This window comes from Artemia sp. Qi Xiang Cuo, chromosome 5 (assembly GCF_049724085.1).
Source record: "Artemia sp. Qi Xiang Cuo chromosome 5, ASM4972408v1, whole genome shotgun sequence".
Classification (NCBI taxonomy): Eukaryota; Metazoa; Arthropoda; class Branchiopoda; order Anostraca; family Artemiidae; genus Artemia; species Artemia sp. Qi Xiang Cuo.
Genome location: NC_142798.1, coordinates 74,049,622 through 74,062,983, shown reverse-complemented (window position 1 = coordinate 74,062,983; position 13,362 = coordinate 74,049,622). Strand labels below are relative to the sequence as shown.

General features: G+C 35.1%; 1 protein-coding gene across 1 annotated transcript in view; it reads left to right on the top strand.

The window, feature by feature from the left end:
- The first annotated feature begins 301 nt into the window (after positions 1–301).
- LOC148952506 (alkylglycerol monooxygenase-like) overlaps positions 302–13,362 on the top strand; it is a 185,282-nt gene continuing 172,221 nt past the window's right edge. The window contains exons 1-2 of the mRNA XM_089089215.1: positions 302–427; positions 10,422–10,549. Of these exons, the coding sequence (XP_088945341.1) occupies positions 317–427; positions 10,422–10,549 (239 nt within the window). The 5' untranslated portion in view covers positions 302–316. The remainder of the gene's footprint in view (positions 428–10,421; positions 10,550–13,362) is intronic.

The following is a 13,362-nucleotide window of genomic DNA, read 5'->3' as shown; positions in this document are numbered from 1 at the left end:
CTTTCCAAAAAAATGCAGCTGTAATTTAAATTCAATTGGCAATATTCCTTAAGCTTGTAGTCAGCACCCCAGCAAACCAGTCAAACAAGGTAACTTGGCAAACATGGCTATCCCAGTATTTTCAACCCCCCTACAGCCCCCACCCTTTCCAACCTGGAAAACCATCTAATCTGACCACCACTTATTTTCCTAAGCAAAATGACATTTTGATTATTGACACGGACAAAAATTATCTGAAACTAGAAAAAGATAACGTATTTCTAATTAATTGCGCTGCTCTCTTTGGCATTGTAATGTTTGTTTTCTAGTGTCCAAGATGGATGTTGCATCAAATTTTCTAGTGAAACTAGGAAGATTGTTTTACGTTATTAATCCAGCATCATCAACTTTTAAAAATGTTCATGAAGTTCCACCATATGTCGTAGAGGTAATGTTAATTATCAGATTTAAAAAGAAAAATTGCAACATCTTTACGCAAATTGTACAATTATAAAAGGATTTTAAATGATAGATATTTCTTTAGAAAATATGCTTGATTAAAAAACAAGGATTGTGTTTCAAGTGTTGAATTCAGGTTTTAATTTTTTAGTTCAGGATGAATTGGGGGGGGGGGGTCATGTCGACTTTGATAAAACATTAGCAATAACTCACAGGTAGTTCAGTATTAAAATGGAGCAAGTCCATTTTTTGATATTTTCGGAAAACTTATATCCTGACACAGCTGAAACTTGATGTCTTTTTTAAATTTCTGCTAAGAACATTAACCCATTGAAGCCTGGGAGAAGGGGCATTGACAGAAAACGGTAAGGGGTTACTGAGCCAAATTGAAATTACTTCAACGTGAAAATATTCACATAATGTACAGAAACATAATGATGAAACAGGGGTGCATTGTAGCACACAAACTATGAGAATGAACTTTATGGATTGTTTTTGTGGGGGTAGGGGGTAACTTAAGTCTTAAAAAGTGTCGCTTTGGGCACAGATTATATAACTGTTAGTAAGAGGTTATTCAAAACGATGTGGAACGAGGGGGTTGTCAGCCCCTATGTTTCCTTCATTTTAACGAATATATTTGGACTAGTTTTACGATATGAATATTTTTGGTAACAGACTTTCTTTTATTGTGCAAATTGAGTGTAAGATTGAGTTGTAAATTTATATGCCTTCTTCTGCAGAAAGTGAAGGGAAGGGGTGGGAACTTGCTTCCCGTAGGAACAGGACTTGTCCGAAAGATTATCCTTTAAAATCATAACATCTCAACTTGAGCATTTACTAGTAAGTGGAAATATCAATAGTAGACTATTTTATTTCTTTTTGCTGGTGATGATACATAGGATTTGCAGTTTGGCTCCGTATGTGACTCGTCTAAGATCCATGGAGCCTCAGGATTCTGGTACTGCCAAGGCACACAAAAAAGAATTCTACCAAACCATTACTTTGTAGCAAGGCCGTATCCAGGGGGGGGGGGGGAGCAGGGGGTTTGAACCCCCCCCCCCTTTCGAAATGTCTGAGAAAATTGCTTTTTTAAACATGTTGACCTCTATGAAACTCGCATATTTTAAGCTTACCAAATCACAAGGTCACTATAATCAACGGATTAGCTTCAGCTAGTTGCCATTGAGTGAACAATAGGGTCAATTATTAGGATTAGGCAGCATATCTTCTTCAGCTCAGCCTTCTCTTAGATAATTTCTTAAACCACATTGGCCTGACATCACATAAAGAAAGAAAAACGAGCAAAAATGGGGTTTTTATAGGCCAAATGACGATACTGAAAAAACAAAGGTCTAGCTTTAAACAGAGATTTCGGTGATTTAAGAATAAACGAGTCATATTTCGGTTTTCTCAAAAGAGAAGCCGATACTTTAGTAATCCCTGAAATAAACCTTGAACAACTTTCCCAATCATATAATCAAACACGTGAACAACCCCTTAGGTCTCTAAGGGTGTCTGCAAGAAATGCATTAATTAAAATCCGAAATCAGATTACATAGTTCTCCAACTTATTTAATTGCTGGTTCGTTTTGTTTTTGAGTAAATGAATTGTTTTCTTTTCTTTCTCAGTTGTTCGCTAGTATCCGTCAATGGCAGTTCATAATTTTTTGGATTTTGTGCAAATCGCGGATATTGGCGAATAACTCGCTTTTATGGTTGTTAGGCATTTGGTTTTAATTTTTATAAGTTTTGGCTTTTATTGAATTTTAAATATCTTTTAAGTTTTTGTTTTTTTCTTTGTTTTTTTGGTTCTTTTCACATTGACTTTCCGCGTTTGTTTTTTGTTGTTTTTTTCTTCGGCACTTTCCTTGGATACATCATTTCGTTTCGCGCTGAAGAAAAGAGGCGTTTGTCCTCTTGAAATATTCGCTTTGTTGTGTTTTTTCAGTATTTTCATTTGGCCTATAAAAACCACATTTTTGCTCGTTAGCCTTCTCTTAGCTGGTGCAATCCAATCCCAGGTCAGTTTGTATCTAACACTGAAACAATGAGGAAGCGACAAGCGGATAACGACTTATTTCGATACTTTCAAGGGAAAAGGCTGTACTTGCGGAGGGCTTTGTAGCCGTACGGAAAGGCAAGCAAGATAATATTCTCTTCAAGCTAGATGATAATTGAAAAGCTCAAGCAAAAGAAAATCGCATGAGACTCAAACCGGTTGTAGAAACTATTTTTTTTTGTGGTCGACAGCAGATAGCCCTTCGTGGTACGAATGACCACGGTCCTCTGCGTCCTGAAGAAAAAGATCCAGCTTTAAACGATGGAAATTTCCGTCATCTTTTGAGAATTACAATGCGATGTAGTGATAACGAGCTGAAAAATCATATTGAAAAAAGTTTGGGAAATGGGATGTATCTGTCCCCAGTTGTGCAAAATGAGCTTATTGGTGTTTGTGAAAAGATGATTCAAGCTGATCAAACAGTTCGTGGTAACGAACTGTAAGTAAGGAGCGACCCGGCTCAATGGTAACCGAAACTCTAGAAAACGGTATTTTGATACAAATAGATACATCAAAAGAATCAGATTTTAATACTAATTTCAAATATATAAGTTTCATCAAGTTTAATCCTACCCATCAAAAGTTACGCGCCTGAGGATATTTGGCTGATTTTCGAAAAAAGGAGGAAAGACCCTCTAAATGTTATAGAACCTTAATGAAAATCACACCATCATATTCAGCGTATCAGAGAACCCTACTGTAGAGGTTTCAAGCTCCTATCTATAAAAATGTGGAATTTTGTATTTTTTTTGCCAGAAGAAAGATCACGGGTGCGTGTTTATTTGTTTTTTTGTTTTTTGTTTTTTTTCCCCAGGGGTGATCGTATCGACCCAGTTGTCCTAGACTATCGTGGGAGGGCTCATTGGAATTGAAATTAAAAGTTCTAGTGCCTTTTTTAAGTGACAAAAAAAATGGAGGGCAACTAGGCCCCCTCCCACGCTCATTTTTTCCCCAAAGTCACCTGATCAAAATTTTTAGATAGCCATTTTGTTCAGCATGTTCAAAATATACTAAGTATGTCTTTTAGGATGACTTAATCCCCCGAAGTTCCCGGGGGTAGGGCTGAAAGTTATGAACTTTACCCAATGTTAACATATCGTATTGATTATTTGGAAGTATACAGACGTTTTCAGGGGAGATTTTTCCTGGTAGTGGGGGTGGGTGGGTCGGAGGTTATATGGGAGGATCTTCCCATGAAGGAAGTTTTCATGGGGGAAGGTACATTGCTATGAAGGGGACGCCGGACTTCCCAGCATTATTTAAAAAAAGATCAGAAATTTAATATAAAAAAACAAGTATTTCAACTGCAATAGCAGCAACATCGAAACTTTAAATGAACAGAAAATATTACATACATGATTGGGTTCACCCCGTAGTCAATACCTCGCTCTTTAAGCCAAAGATTTCTTAGTACTTTCATACGAGCTATTTATTCTAATTAACGGCCTTTGTGATTAAGTGGTCATTTTTAAAGAATTGGAACAGAATTCGAACTTTCGCTTAAAGAGCAAGGTATTGACTAAGGGGCGAACCCCCTAATAAACGTATTAAAAATATATGAATATAGAAGTTCGTTACGTAAGTTAATTCGTAAGTTACGTATATTTATTGCTAATAAAAACGTTCGTAAATAAAATTAAACAAGTTTTGAGAAAGCCATTTAACTAAATAAAAGTAAATTAATATGAAAATTTTGTTTTAATTATTCATGTACGGTGAGCCAAGATCAAAACATGCATTTATTCAAAAACGTTCAAAAATTAAATAAAAAAAACAAGTTTTTTAAACTGAAAGTAAGGAGCAACATTAAAACTTAAACCGAACAGAAATTATTCCGTATATGAAAGGGACTGTCTCCTCCTCAACGCCCCGCTCTTTACGCTAAAGTTTGACTCTTTCTCATAACTTTACTTTTTAAAACAATAAAAAAATTTAGCGTAAAGAGCGAGGCTTTGAGGAGGGGACAGTCCTTTTCATATACGGAATAATTTCTGTTTGTTTTAAGTTTTAATGTCGCTCCTTATTTTCAGTTTAAAAAACTTGTTTTTTTTTATTTAATATCGTTAAAAGGGTAAACGAAAGTGTGTGCTATTCGGTTTTAGCGGATGAAACATCTGACTTAAGAAACACAGAGCAGCTGTCCATTTGTGTTCGGTATGTTTCAAACAGAGCTTTGCACTAAGATTTTCTTTCGTTTGTTCCCGTATCAGATTTAACCGGACAAGGTCTGGCCACCACAATATTAGAAACCTTGAAAACCCATGGTTTGGACTTAAGCAAGCTTGCAGGACAGGGATATGACGGGGCAGCTGCTATAAGCGGACGCCTGAGAGGCACTCAAGCCTGGATTAGACAGCAGTATCCACGAGCAATTTATGTCCACTGTGGAGTACATACACTCAACCTGGCGATCGCTTCAGCTTGCTCCATTCCAGTCATGAAAACGTGTTTTGGGGCAATATATCTGATCTGCAACTTTTTTGGCTAATCCCTCTCCCGTACACAGGTACTCAAAGACAGAATTCGACAATGCATGCCAGAATCTAGAAAAACCACTCTCATTACCCTTTGTGATACACGGTAGGTAGAGAGGCACGATGCCTTTAACCGCCTTGCGGAGCTCTATAAGCCAGTTTTAGAAGCACTGGAAAAGCTTCAAGAAGGAAACGTGAATGCTGAGACTTCCGCAAAGGCCCATCAGTTAGCAAGCTCAATGGAGCAAGGACAGTTTCTGACCAGCTTATTCGTAGCAAAAGAACTCTTTGGTCTTACGTTGCCGCTGTGTAAAGTTCTTCAAGCTGTTGACTCTGACTTGGCGCTTGCATGCGACCTCGTTGAAACTGTGGTGCAGACAGTTGTGGGCCTACACGAAGACGTATATTCTTTGTTCGACTCGTTGTATTCAAAAATTGAAGATTTTGCCAGAGATCTGAAGATAGAATTAATGTTTCTAAGAGTTGGTCGTTGTCAAAACGACCACTATGATATCGGTTAGCCGAAAGAAGCGTACAGAGCTTCCATATACATTCTATTCATGGACTACTTCATGTCAGAACGCAAGGAAGATTTACGGTGCATCGTACAATTTTGACAACTTTAAGCGGCTTCATACCTGCGAACTTAGACAAAAAAACTTGTATGACGCAGAAATCAGTGAGAATACTGATATTTACTCTAACCTCTTACCAGAGCCACATGCCCTAAGCCACGAACTGAAATTGTGGAGAACGAAGTGGCAGAACGTTAACAACAAAGAAAGACCAGTCTCGGCTTTGGCTGCACTTGATACGTGCAAAGCTGATTTCTTTCCAAATATCAGCCGTCTTTTTACAATTGTAGATACTTGGCCTGTTTCATCTGCTACACCGGAAAGGACGTCTCGGAATGGCTATGAAATGCAACCGGTGAAGAATATTTGACAGATATACCGTTACTGTCAGTGCACAGGGATGTTGCTATTGACACTGATACAGTTATTGACATGTTCGCAACTCAAAAAACACATCGAATTGATTTTGTTCTGTGAATTCATTTTGTAACTATTACGTCTCTTAACTTCATTATACAGTATTTTATGTTCCAATCTATTGTCTTCTTTTACCGTTAGACATGAATTAGGTCCGAACCGAGGAGAACGCCCCCCCCCCCCCTGAAATAATTTCCTGGATACGGCCTTGCTTTGTAGCCGTGATTTCCACGATTCGAAACTTTATTAAAATTTGGTGATTCGTTATGCGAGTCTTTGCTAAGATCAAGTTTTTTAACTGCTACAATTCAAGCCTTCTATAGTTTATGGATAAAAATACATCTCCTTTTGTCTAATATCTAACAATTCGTGGTGAAGAACTGTGGTTAAGGAGCGCCTTGGCCTAATAGCAGCCAAAACTCCAAAACAGGAACGTAACTGGCTTTTTATACTAGTTAAATAAAAAAAACACAAGTTTTTTTTCATCTGAAAGTAAGGATCAAAACTGAAACTCAAAACAGACAGAAATTATTCGGTATATAAAGGGGTTGCCCCCCTCCTCAATACCTTGCTCTCTACGCTAACGTTTTTAGAACTTTTAAACAAGCTTCCTATCATAGGCAGCTCAATAGCACTGCCTATGTTAAGAGCGACGTGGGCACAATGTATTATTTGTTTTATTTTTTATTTATTTTAGTTTTTAGACCTGTATCGAAGGAGTTGTCGTAGAAACTTTGTTCATTATCTTTTGGGGCTATTACTATTACTACTTCTGCTCTTACAATTTAAATCAAACAGTTCGTGGTAACGAAGTGTAAGTAAGGAGCGCCCCGGCTCAGTAGTAACCGTAACTCTAAAAAACGGAATTTTGATACCAATAGCTATATAAAAAGAATTAGATTTTTATGCTGATTTCAAATATATAAGTTTCATCAAGTTTAATCTTACCCATCAAAAGTTACCCGCCTAAGAAAATTTGCCTTATTTTCGAAAAAAGGGGGAAACAACCCTTAAAAGTCGTAAAACTTTAATGAAAATCACATCATCAGATTCAGCGTATTAGAAAACCCTACCATAGAAGCTTCAAGCTCCTATCTGCAAAGATGTGGAATTTTTTTTTGCCAGAAGGAAGATCACAGATGCTTGTTTATTTATTTTTTTTTCTTTCCCAGGGGTTATCGTGTCGATCCACTAGTCCTAGAATACAGTGAAAGGGCACATTCAAACGGAAATTAAAAGTTCTAGTGCCCCTTTTAAGTGACCAAAATATTGGAGGGCAACTTGGCCCCCTCCCAAGCTCATTTTCTCCCGAAGCCACCGAATCAAAATTTTGAGATATCCATTTTGTTCAGCATAGTCAAAACTCTAATAAATATGTCTTTGAGGACAACTTAATGCACCACAGTTCCCGGGGGAAGGGCTGCAAGTTATGAACTTTGCATATAGGTTGTTTACATATAGTATTGGTTAATGGGAAGTATACAAACGATTTCAGGAGGGATTTTTTCTGGTGGGGGGCGGGGTGGTCGTAAGGGGGGGGGGGTTACAGGAGAGGATCTTTCCATGGAGGATTTTTCTTGGGGGAAGGAACATTTCTATGAAGGGGGTTCCGGATTTCCGAGCATTATTTAAATAAAAAACTAGAAATTAAATAAAAAAAGGAAGTTTTTTCAACTGAAAGTAAGGAGCAACATTAAAACAGCAACATTAAAACTTAAAACGAACAGAAATTATTACGTATATGAGGGGGTTTGCCCCCTAGTCAATACCTCCCTCTTTACGCTAAAGTTTTTTTAGTACTTTCAAAAGAGCTATCTATTCTAATTAACCAGCCTTTGTGATTCAGGGGTTTGTGATTCGAACAAAATTCAAACTTTAGCGTAAAGAGTTAGGTATTGACTGGGGGTTGGGGGAACTCCCTAATATACGTAATAAAAACATACAAATTTTCCTATAGAAGTTTGTTACGTAAGTTAATTCGTAAGTTACGTCAGAACAAAATTTCGAGAAAGCCATTTAGCCAAAAAAAGTAAGATTAATATGCAAATTTCGTTTTAGTCATTCGTGTACGGTGAGCCAAATTCAAAGCTGCATTAATTCAAAAACGCTCAGAAATGAAATAGAAGTTTTTTAAACTGGAAGTAAGGAGTGACATTAAAATTTAAAACGAACAGAAATTATTCCGTATATGAAAAGGGCGGTCCCCTTCTCAACGCCTCGCTCTTTACGCCAAAGTTTGACTATGTCTCACAACTATATTTCTTAAAACAATAAAAAACTTTAGCGTAAGAGCGAGGCGATGAGGAGGGGACCGCCCCTTTCATATAAGGAATAATTTTTGTTCGTCTTAAGTTTTAATGTTGCTCCTTACTTTCAGTTAGAAAAACTTTTTTTTTTAATATAATAAATAAAAAGAGTGTTAGTGTATCCAGGTTGTCAAAGAGCATAGATAGAATCTCTTGGGAATGATATTAAGTTTTATTTGTCACGTCAACTTCAGGAGTTATAAGATTAAATTTAAAAATATTGTGTGTTTCAGGGCTAGAAATTGTTGGAAAGTTTCTCCAGCACACACATAGCAATCCAAACTATAGATTCTTATAGAAAAAACTGAAAAGATATAAAAAAAAATTTTCCATGAAAAAGACCGTATCAATAAAAAACGAACATAAATTTTTTTAGAAAACTATTTCCACAAAACAAGTTTTCCAAAGAAAAGTAAAGAGCCTTATTAAGCCAAAAATGAGCAGAAATAAAGTCAAATAATCTTCCAAGTGTAGAAATACCACAAATCACTATCAATAAATAAATGAAACTCAAAACGAACAGAAATTACAATAAATAGCCGAGTCAAATTCAAAAATAGCAGAAATTAACATGAGTTGGGCTGAAAAACCCCATGCCTTCTCAAGACCAGAACGTAGTTTGCGCTTAACTGAAAACATAATACGTTTTAAATTTTTTCACTTTTTTTACTTTCATAAATAAAAAGTTATGGAAACTTTAAGAAATAAATATCAGTATATGTCAATTAAACTGACAATCCAAGGCCATTTTTTTCCTTTTAACGTAACTGAAATTAGTATGTATGCTTACTACAAACTTATCAAGAGTTTGTATGCTTAGCAGGTTTTGGTTGGTCAACAGGGTTGTCAACTTCTTGGTCCATGAGTGTGTCCCCTGAGCTTCCAAAAATGTTTCATTTTCAGCTAAAATGTGTCCATCTTGAAATCTCAAAAACTAGAGGCTATTTTTTTTACCCCTTGTATTATTGATTGAAAGATGCCGTGTAAACCACTTCCAAAGCGGCCAGATAACCTCAAATATAATGAAAACGAAAAAAAATCATACAAAACATTCATTCAAAATTACCAAGTGTAAAAAGCACGAAACTCATATAAACGTATAAACCCTTTACTTTGGAGAAAATACTTTACTTACGACATCTTTGGCCAAACCTGGATGCTTAAAAAAAAAGCACTGCTTTGGTAAAAACTGATTTTTTTTTTTATCAAAATACATATTCATTGGGAAATGTTTCGTTTTATGTCATAAATTTACAAAATATATCCCTGTTTTGCTCTTTTGTGTCCCAAATTTCTAAAATGTGTTACGATTTTACCCTTTTATGTTATTATGTTCCGGCACATGGGTATATGTCCTTCTGACACTAAATGTGTCTATTTGGCAAGTCCTGTTAGTCAACCCTGGACATATGTTGGGTTTTACTACAAGTAAAATTAGTTAATGCAAAATTTAGTTAATGAAACGTTTTAAAAGTTTAAAAATCTTTTGCAGGGTTTAAGCTTGTTTCAAAGTACCCAGTTTGTATTTAATTTATCATTCTTTCTTGAGCTTTCTTTACAACAGATATGAAGCTCATAAAAAATGATTTCTAATCGATTTATTATTTTGCTTTTATACATAGATGAAATTAAACTTATCTTCATTAGAAATTGAAGATTTTGACATTTGATTCTTGTCGAGTCAGTTGTTCTATAAGCTACTTTTTGTTTTTACACTACTCGTAAGCTTTGCAGCCCTACCGCTATTCAATTTTTAAATTTTTATTTCAGGCTGGCTTTTTGTTTTCTATGGGAAATAAATATTTATCTAAAGGGAAAAATGTGAAAAATAAAGGGCAGGGTATCAATCCCCCTAAAAATGAAGCATAAAAAAATGCAGAGCTTTATCTCGCTGGAAAAAACTAAACTTTTTTGTTAAAAAAACAACTGTTTGAAATATTACCCCTTCCACTTGAGGTTGTTGAGAAAAAAAATTCAGATAGAATTAAATAGAAGCAAAAATCAGGAAAAAATAAGACGCTTGTCTTTCAAAAAATACCTGTTCTCAAACACTACCCCTCCCTCTCCCACTGCAACATTCCTCCCTCCGACAGAAAATTTCACATATCCAATTGGTTTATTCATGGAAGTTTAAAGAAAATTTTACTTTTAGGCTGCACATTTTTTCGTTTTGTTTATTGTGCTGGAGAGGATCATTCTTATTCTAAAAGGCAAAAACAAGTCACAAATAAATGACTCGATTACTTCAGTGTCAAATGGTTTATTCATGGAGGTTTCCAAGTAAGTATCAATAATCAGTTGATAAAAATCATATTTAATGTAAACAAGTAGACACACAGGAATGCACTCCGGAGGATGGGCACATGTCAGGGAGAAGGAGTGTAATTTTGAAAAAAAAACTCCACAGTATAGGCGAAAATGTAAAAACGTCAGCAGTGGCGGGTAAGTACTCTTAAGCAGAGGCATCCTGAGGAGGGGGGGAGGGGTCGGAGAGGGGTGCCCCTCCCCCCAACTTTGCTGGAATTTGGTAAAAATTTCGCCGAAGGTGAAAATTTTTACAGAAATTTTGCAAAATCAGCCAAAATTTAGCAAAATTCTTGATTTCTGCAGAAAATTTGGCATAAATCAAGTAGCAATTCGGTAAAAATTTTGCGAAATCGGCCGAAATTTAGGAAAATTCTTGATTTCTACAGAAAATTTGGCATAAATCAGGTAGCAATTCGGTAAAATTTACAAACACAGCCCCCTCCCTAATAAAATGAGCCACAGGACGCCCCTGCTCTTAAGTCCTCCCGCTGCTTATGTATGGGGTTGCAAGTAATGTCAGCTTTAGTTGAACTGGCGGTTGATGTTTCACTAAAAAAAAAATTTAGGAAAAGTTTACTTCCACTTGATTGGCTCTTCTGTGCGAAATTCTAGTCAGAATTAGTACGGATATTTTTTTTCAGTCAGAAGAATTTCTGAGATTTGATAGCCCCTCGTTTCTATCCTTCCACCCTTATACCAATTTGAGCCTGTATTTAGGTACAAGATGCATAACAAAAATGAGGTCTTATACGTGCTATTGCTCAAAAAGTGAAGGATATTTACAATTATTACTTAAAACGCGCTATTTGCAACTTAACATAAACCCCTACACCAATTCAGACATGATCAGCATCAGAAATCGCCAAGTCAGGGGAGAGCTGCTATATTGTAATATTACCAATTACCTTTCTGGAAGCATCACTAGTTGATTACTTTAAAAGACATTTGTAAAGATAGAATTTATTTTTGGAATGGATTGAGAATCAATGTCATAGAATTTGAAGAGCAATAATATCTTGAAACCCAAAGACTCCTAAAAATTACCTTGTTTTCCACCGACAAACTAAATTCTTGGAATACAATTAAGGATTATCAGTGAAATAAAGAAGTTTTTTAAATCGGTTTTTAAAACTGGATTGTCTAATAGCAAACTTGTGGGACAGCAAAATTTACAAACTCAACCCCCAACCCGAAAAAATTCACTTTTAGATTAGTTGCCGAATTCGTAATCTAGATTTTGAAGTCATGACCCTGATTGTCGGTGAACTGTATTTTCATGATCTGGATTATCAGTAAAATTTTATCCTATAGGAGGATAAATTTATTAGATTATTGACTATTGTAAAAGTTTAATAGGTTTTTTGGTTAGTATCAAAATTTATTAAATATTTTACACTTTTTCATCATCCCAACCTCAAGAATAGAGAATTCGGCTAAATTCTAAACTCCCGGCAACTGAATCATTCACTTAACTAAACTTGAAAAATACCTTCAAGCAATCAAGTGTTTGATTGAAAACATAGCTAAGACGGGAGATAAAGTAAAGAAGTTGATGACTGGTCCTATGGAGGACAATTGTGTAGCATATTTTCCATACTAAAGAAAAGTCAGAGTATTAGAAAGGGAAAGGAAAAGGAGAATAGCTTAGAGCAGTGGTTTCTAACCCATTTTGCGTATTGCCCCATCTAGGTATTTCTAAAATCCTAATAACCTTCCTCGTGTTATTTAAATTTTGCTATTCAATATTTTAAGCGTATTCAGCTGAAGAAAGCTTAAAAGGCCATTAAATTGGTATTTTTTCTTGTCGTCCCTTAAGCATATTTTTATACTAATTAAAAATATTATTTTTATATTTTTAATTTAATTTAATTTAATTTATTTTAATTTTTAATTAAAATAACGATTAAAATAATTAATTAAAGAAACGGAGATCAGCACCGCCGGTTTGGACCTTAGATGTCTAGTGCCGTCATACATACTTTTAATTTAATTTAAAATTTAATTTAATTTAATTTAATTTATTTTAATTTAAGCATATTTTTATACTAATTAAAAATATTTTTTGAATACAGGACGTTTTATGCAATGTACGATTTCATTGCAACACTAGAATGTATTTTGTTTTTGCTATCAGCTTTTAGTTTGCTATATTTTGTCTTAAGTTTGTCGCTTTTATTTTGCTAAAATTTGTTTGAAATATCGACTATTGTAAACAATTTAATAGAATTAAACATTTTTTTTTATAAACCTAAGCTAGATTGAAAACTGTGTTTATAAACCTTTCACTTTTTTCAAATTGATTTGACTAAGCTAGATTTAAAACTGTGAGTGACGGCTTATCATTCAAGATAGGTGTGATGATATTCTAGCAGATTCGATCATCAAGAAAATATACTTGCCGTAAAAATAGAAACTGCCCATCCATCATAATTCCAATCTTCAAGAAAGAGAACTGGATAGAATCAGCACGATTGTGGCATTCACTTTACTATCTCAACAACTAGCAAGTTATTTCTATATTGGACTAAAGACATGGCTGATGTATTAGATAGAGTAAAGAAGGTAATGAATGGCTTTATGGAGGGAGGATTTTTATTGCAACTGCAAAAATAAGAAAGTGCCCTAAAAGAGTGAAAATGAACATGTACTGGTCTATACTTCCACATCAAAAAGTGGGCTTTTATTCCATAGATTTACTTTCGAGACGTATTTTTGCATACCCCTTCTTTTGCCTTGTTTCTCCAAATGCATCTTATCCAAATTTTAAAATACCCTTTTTGTTCAAA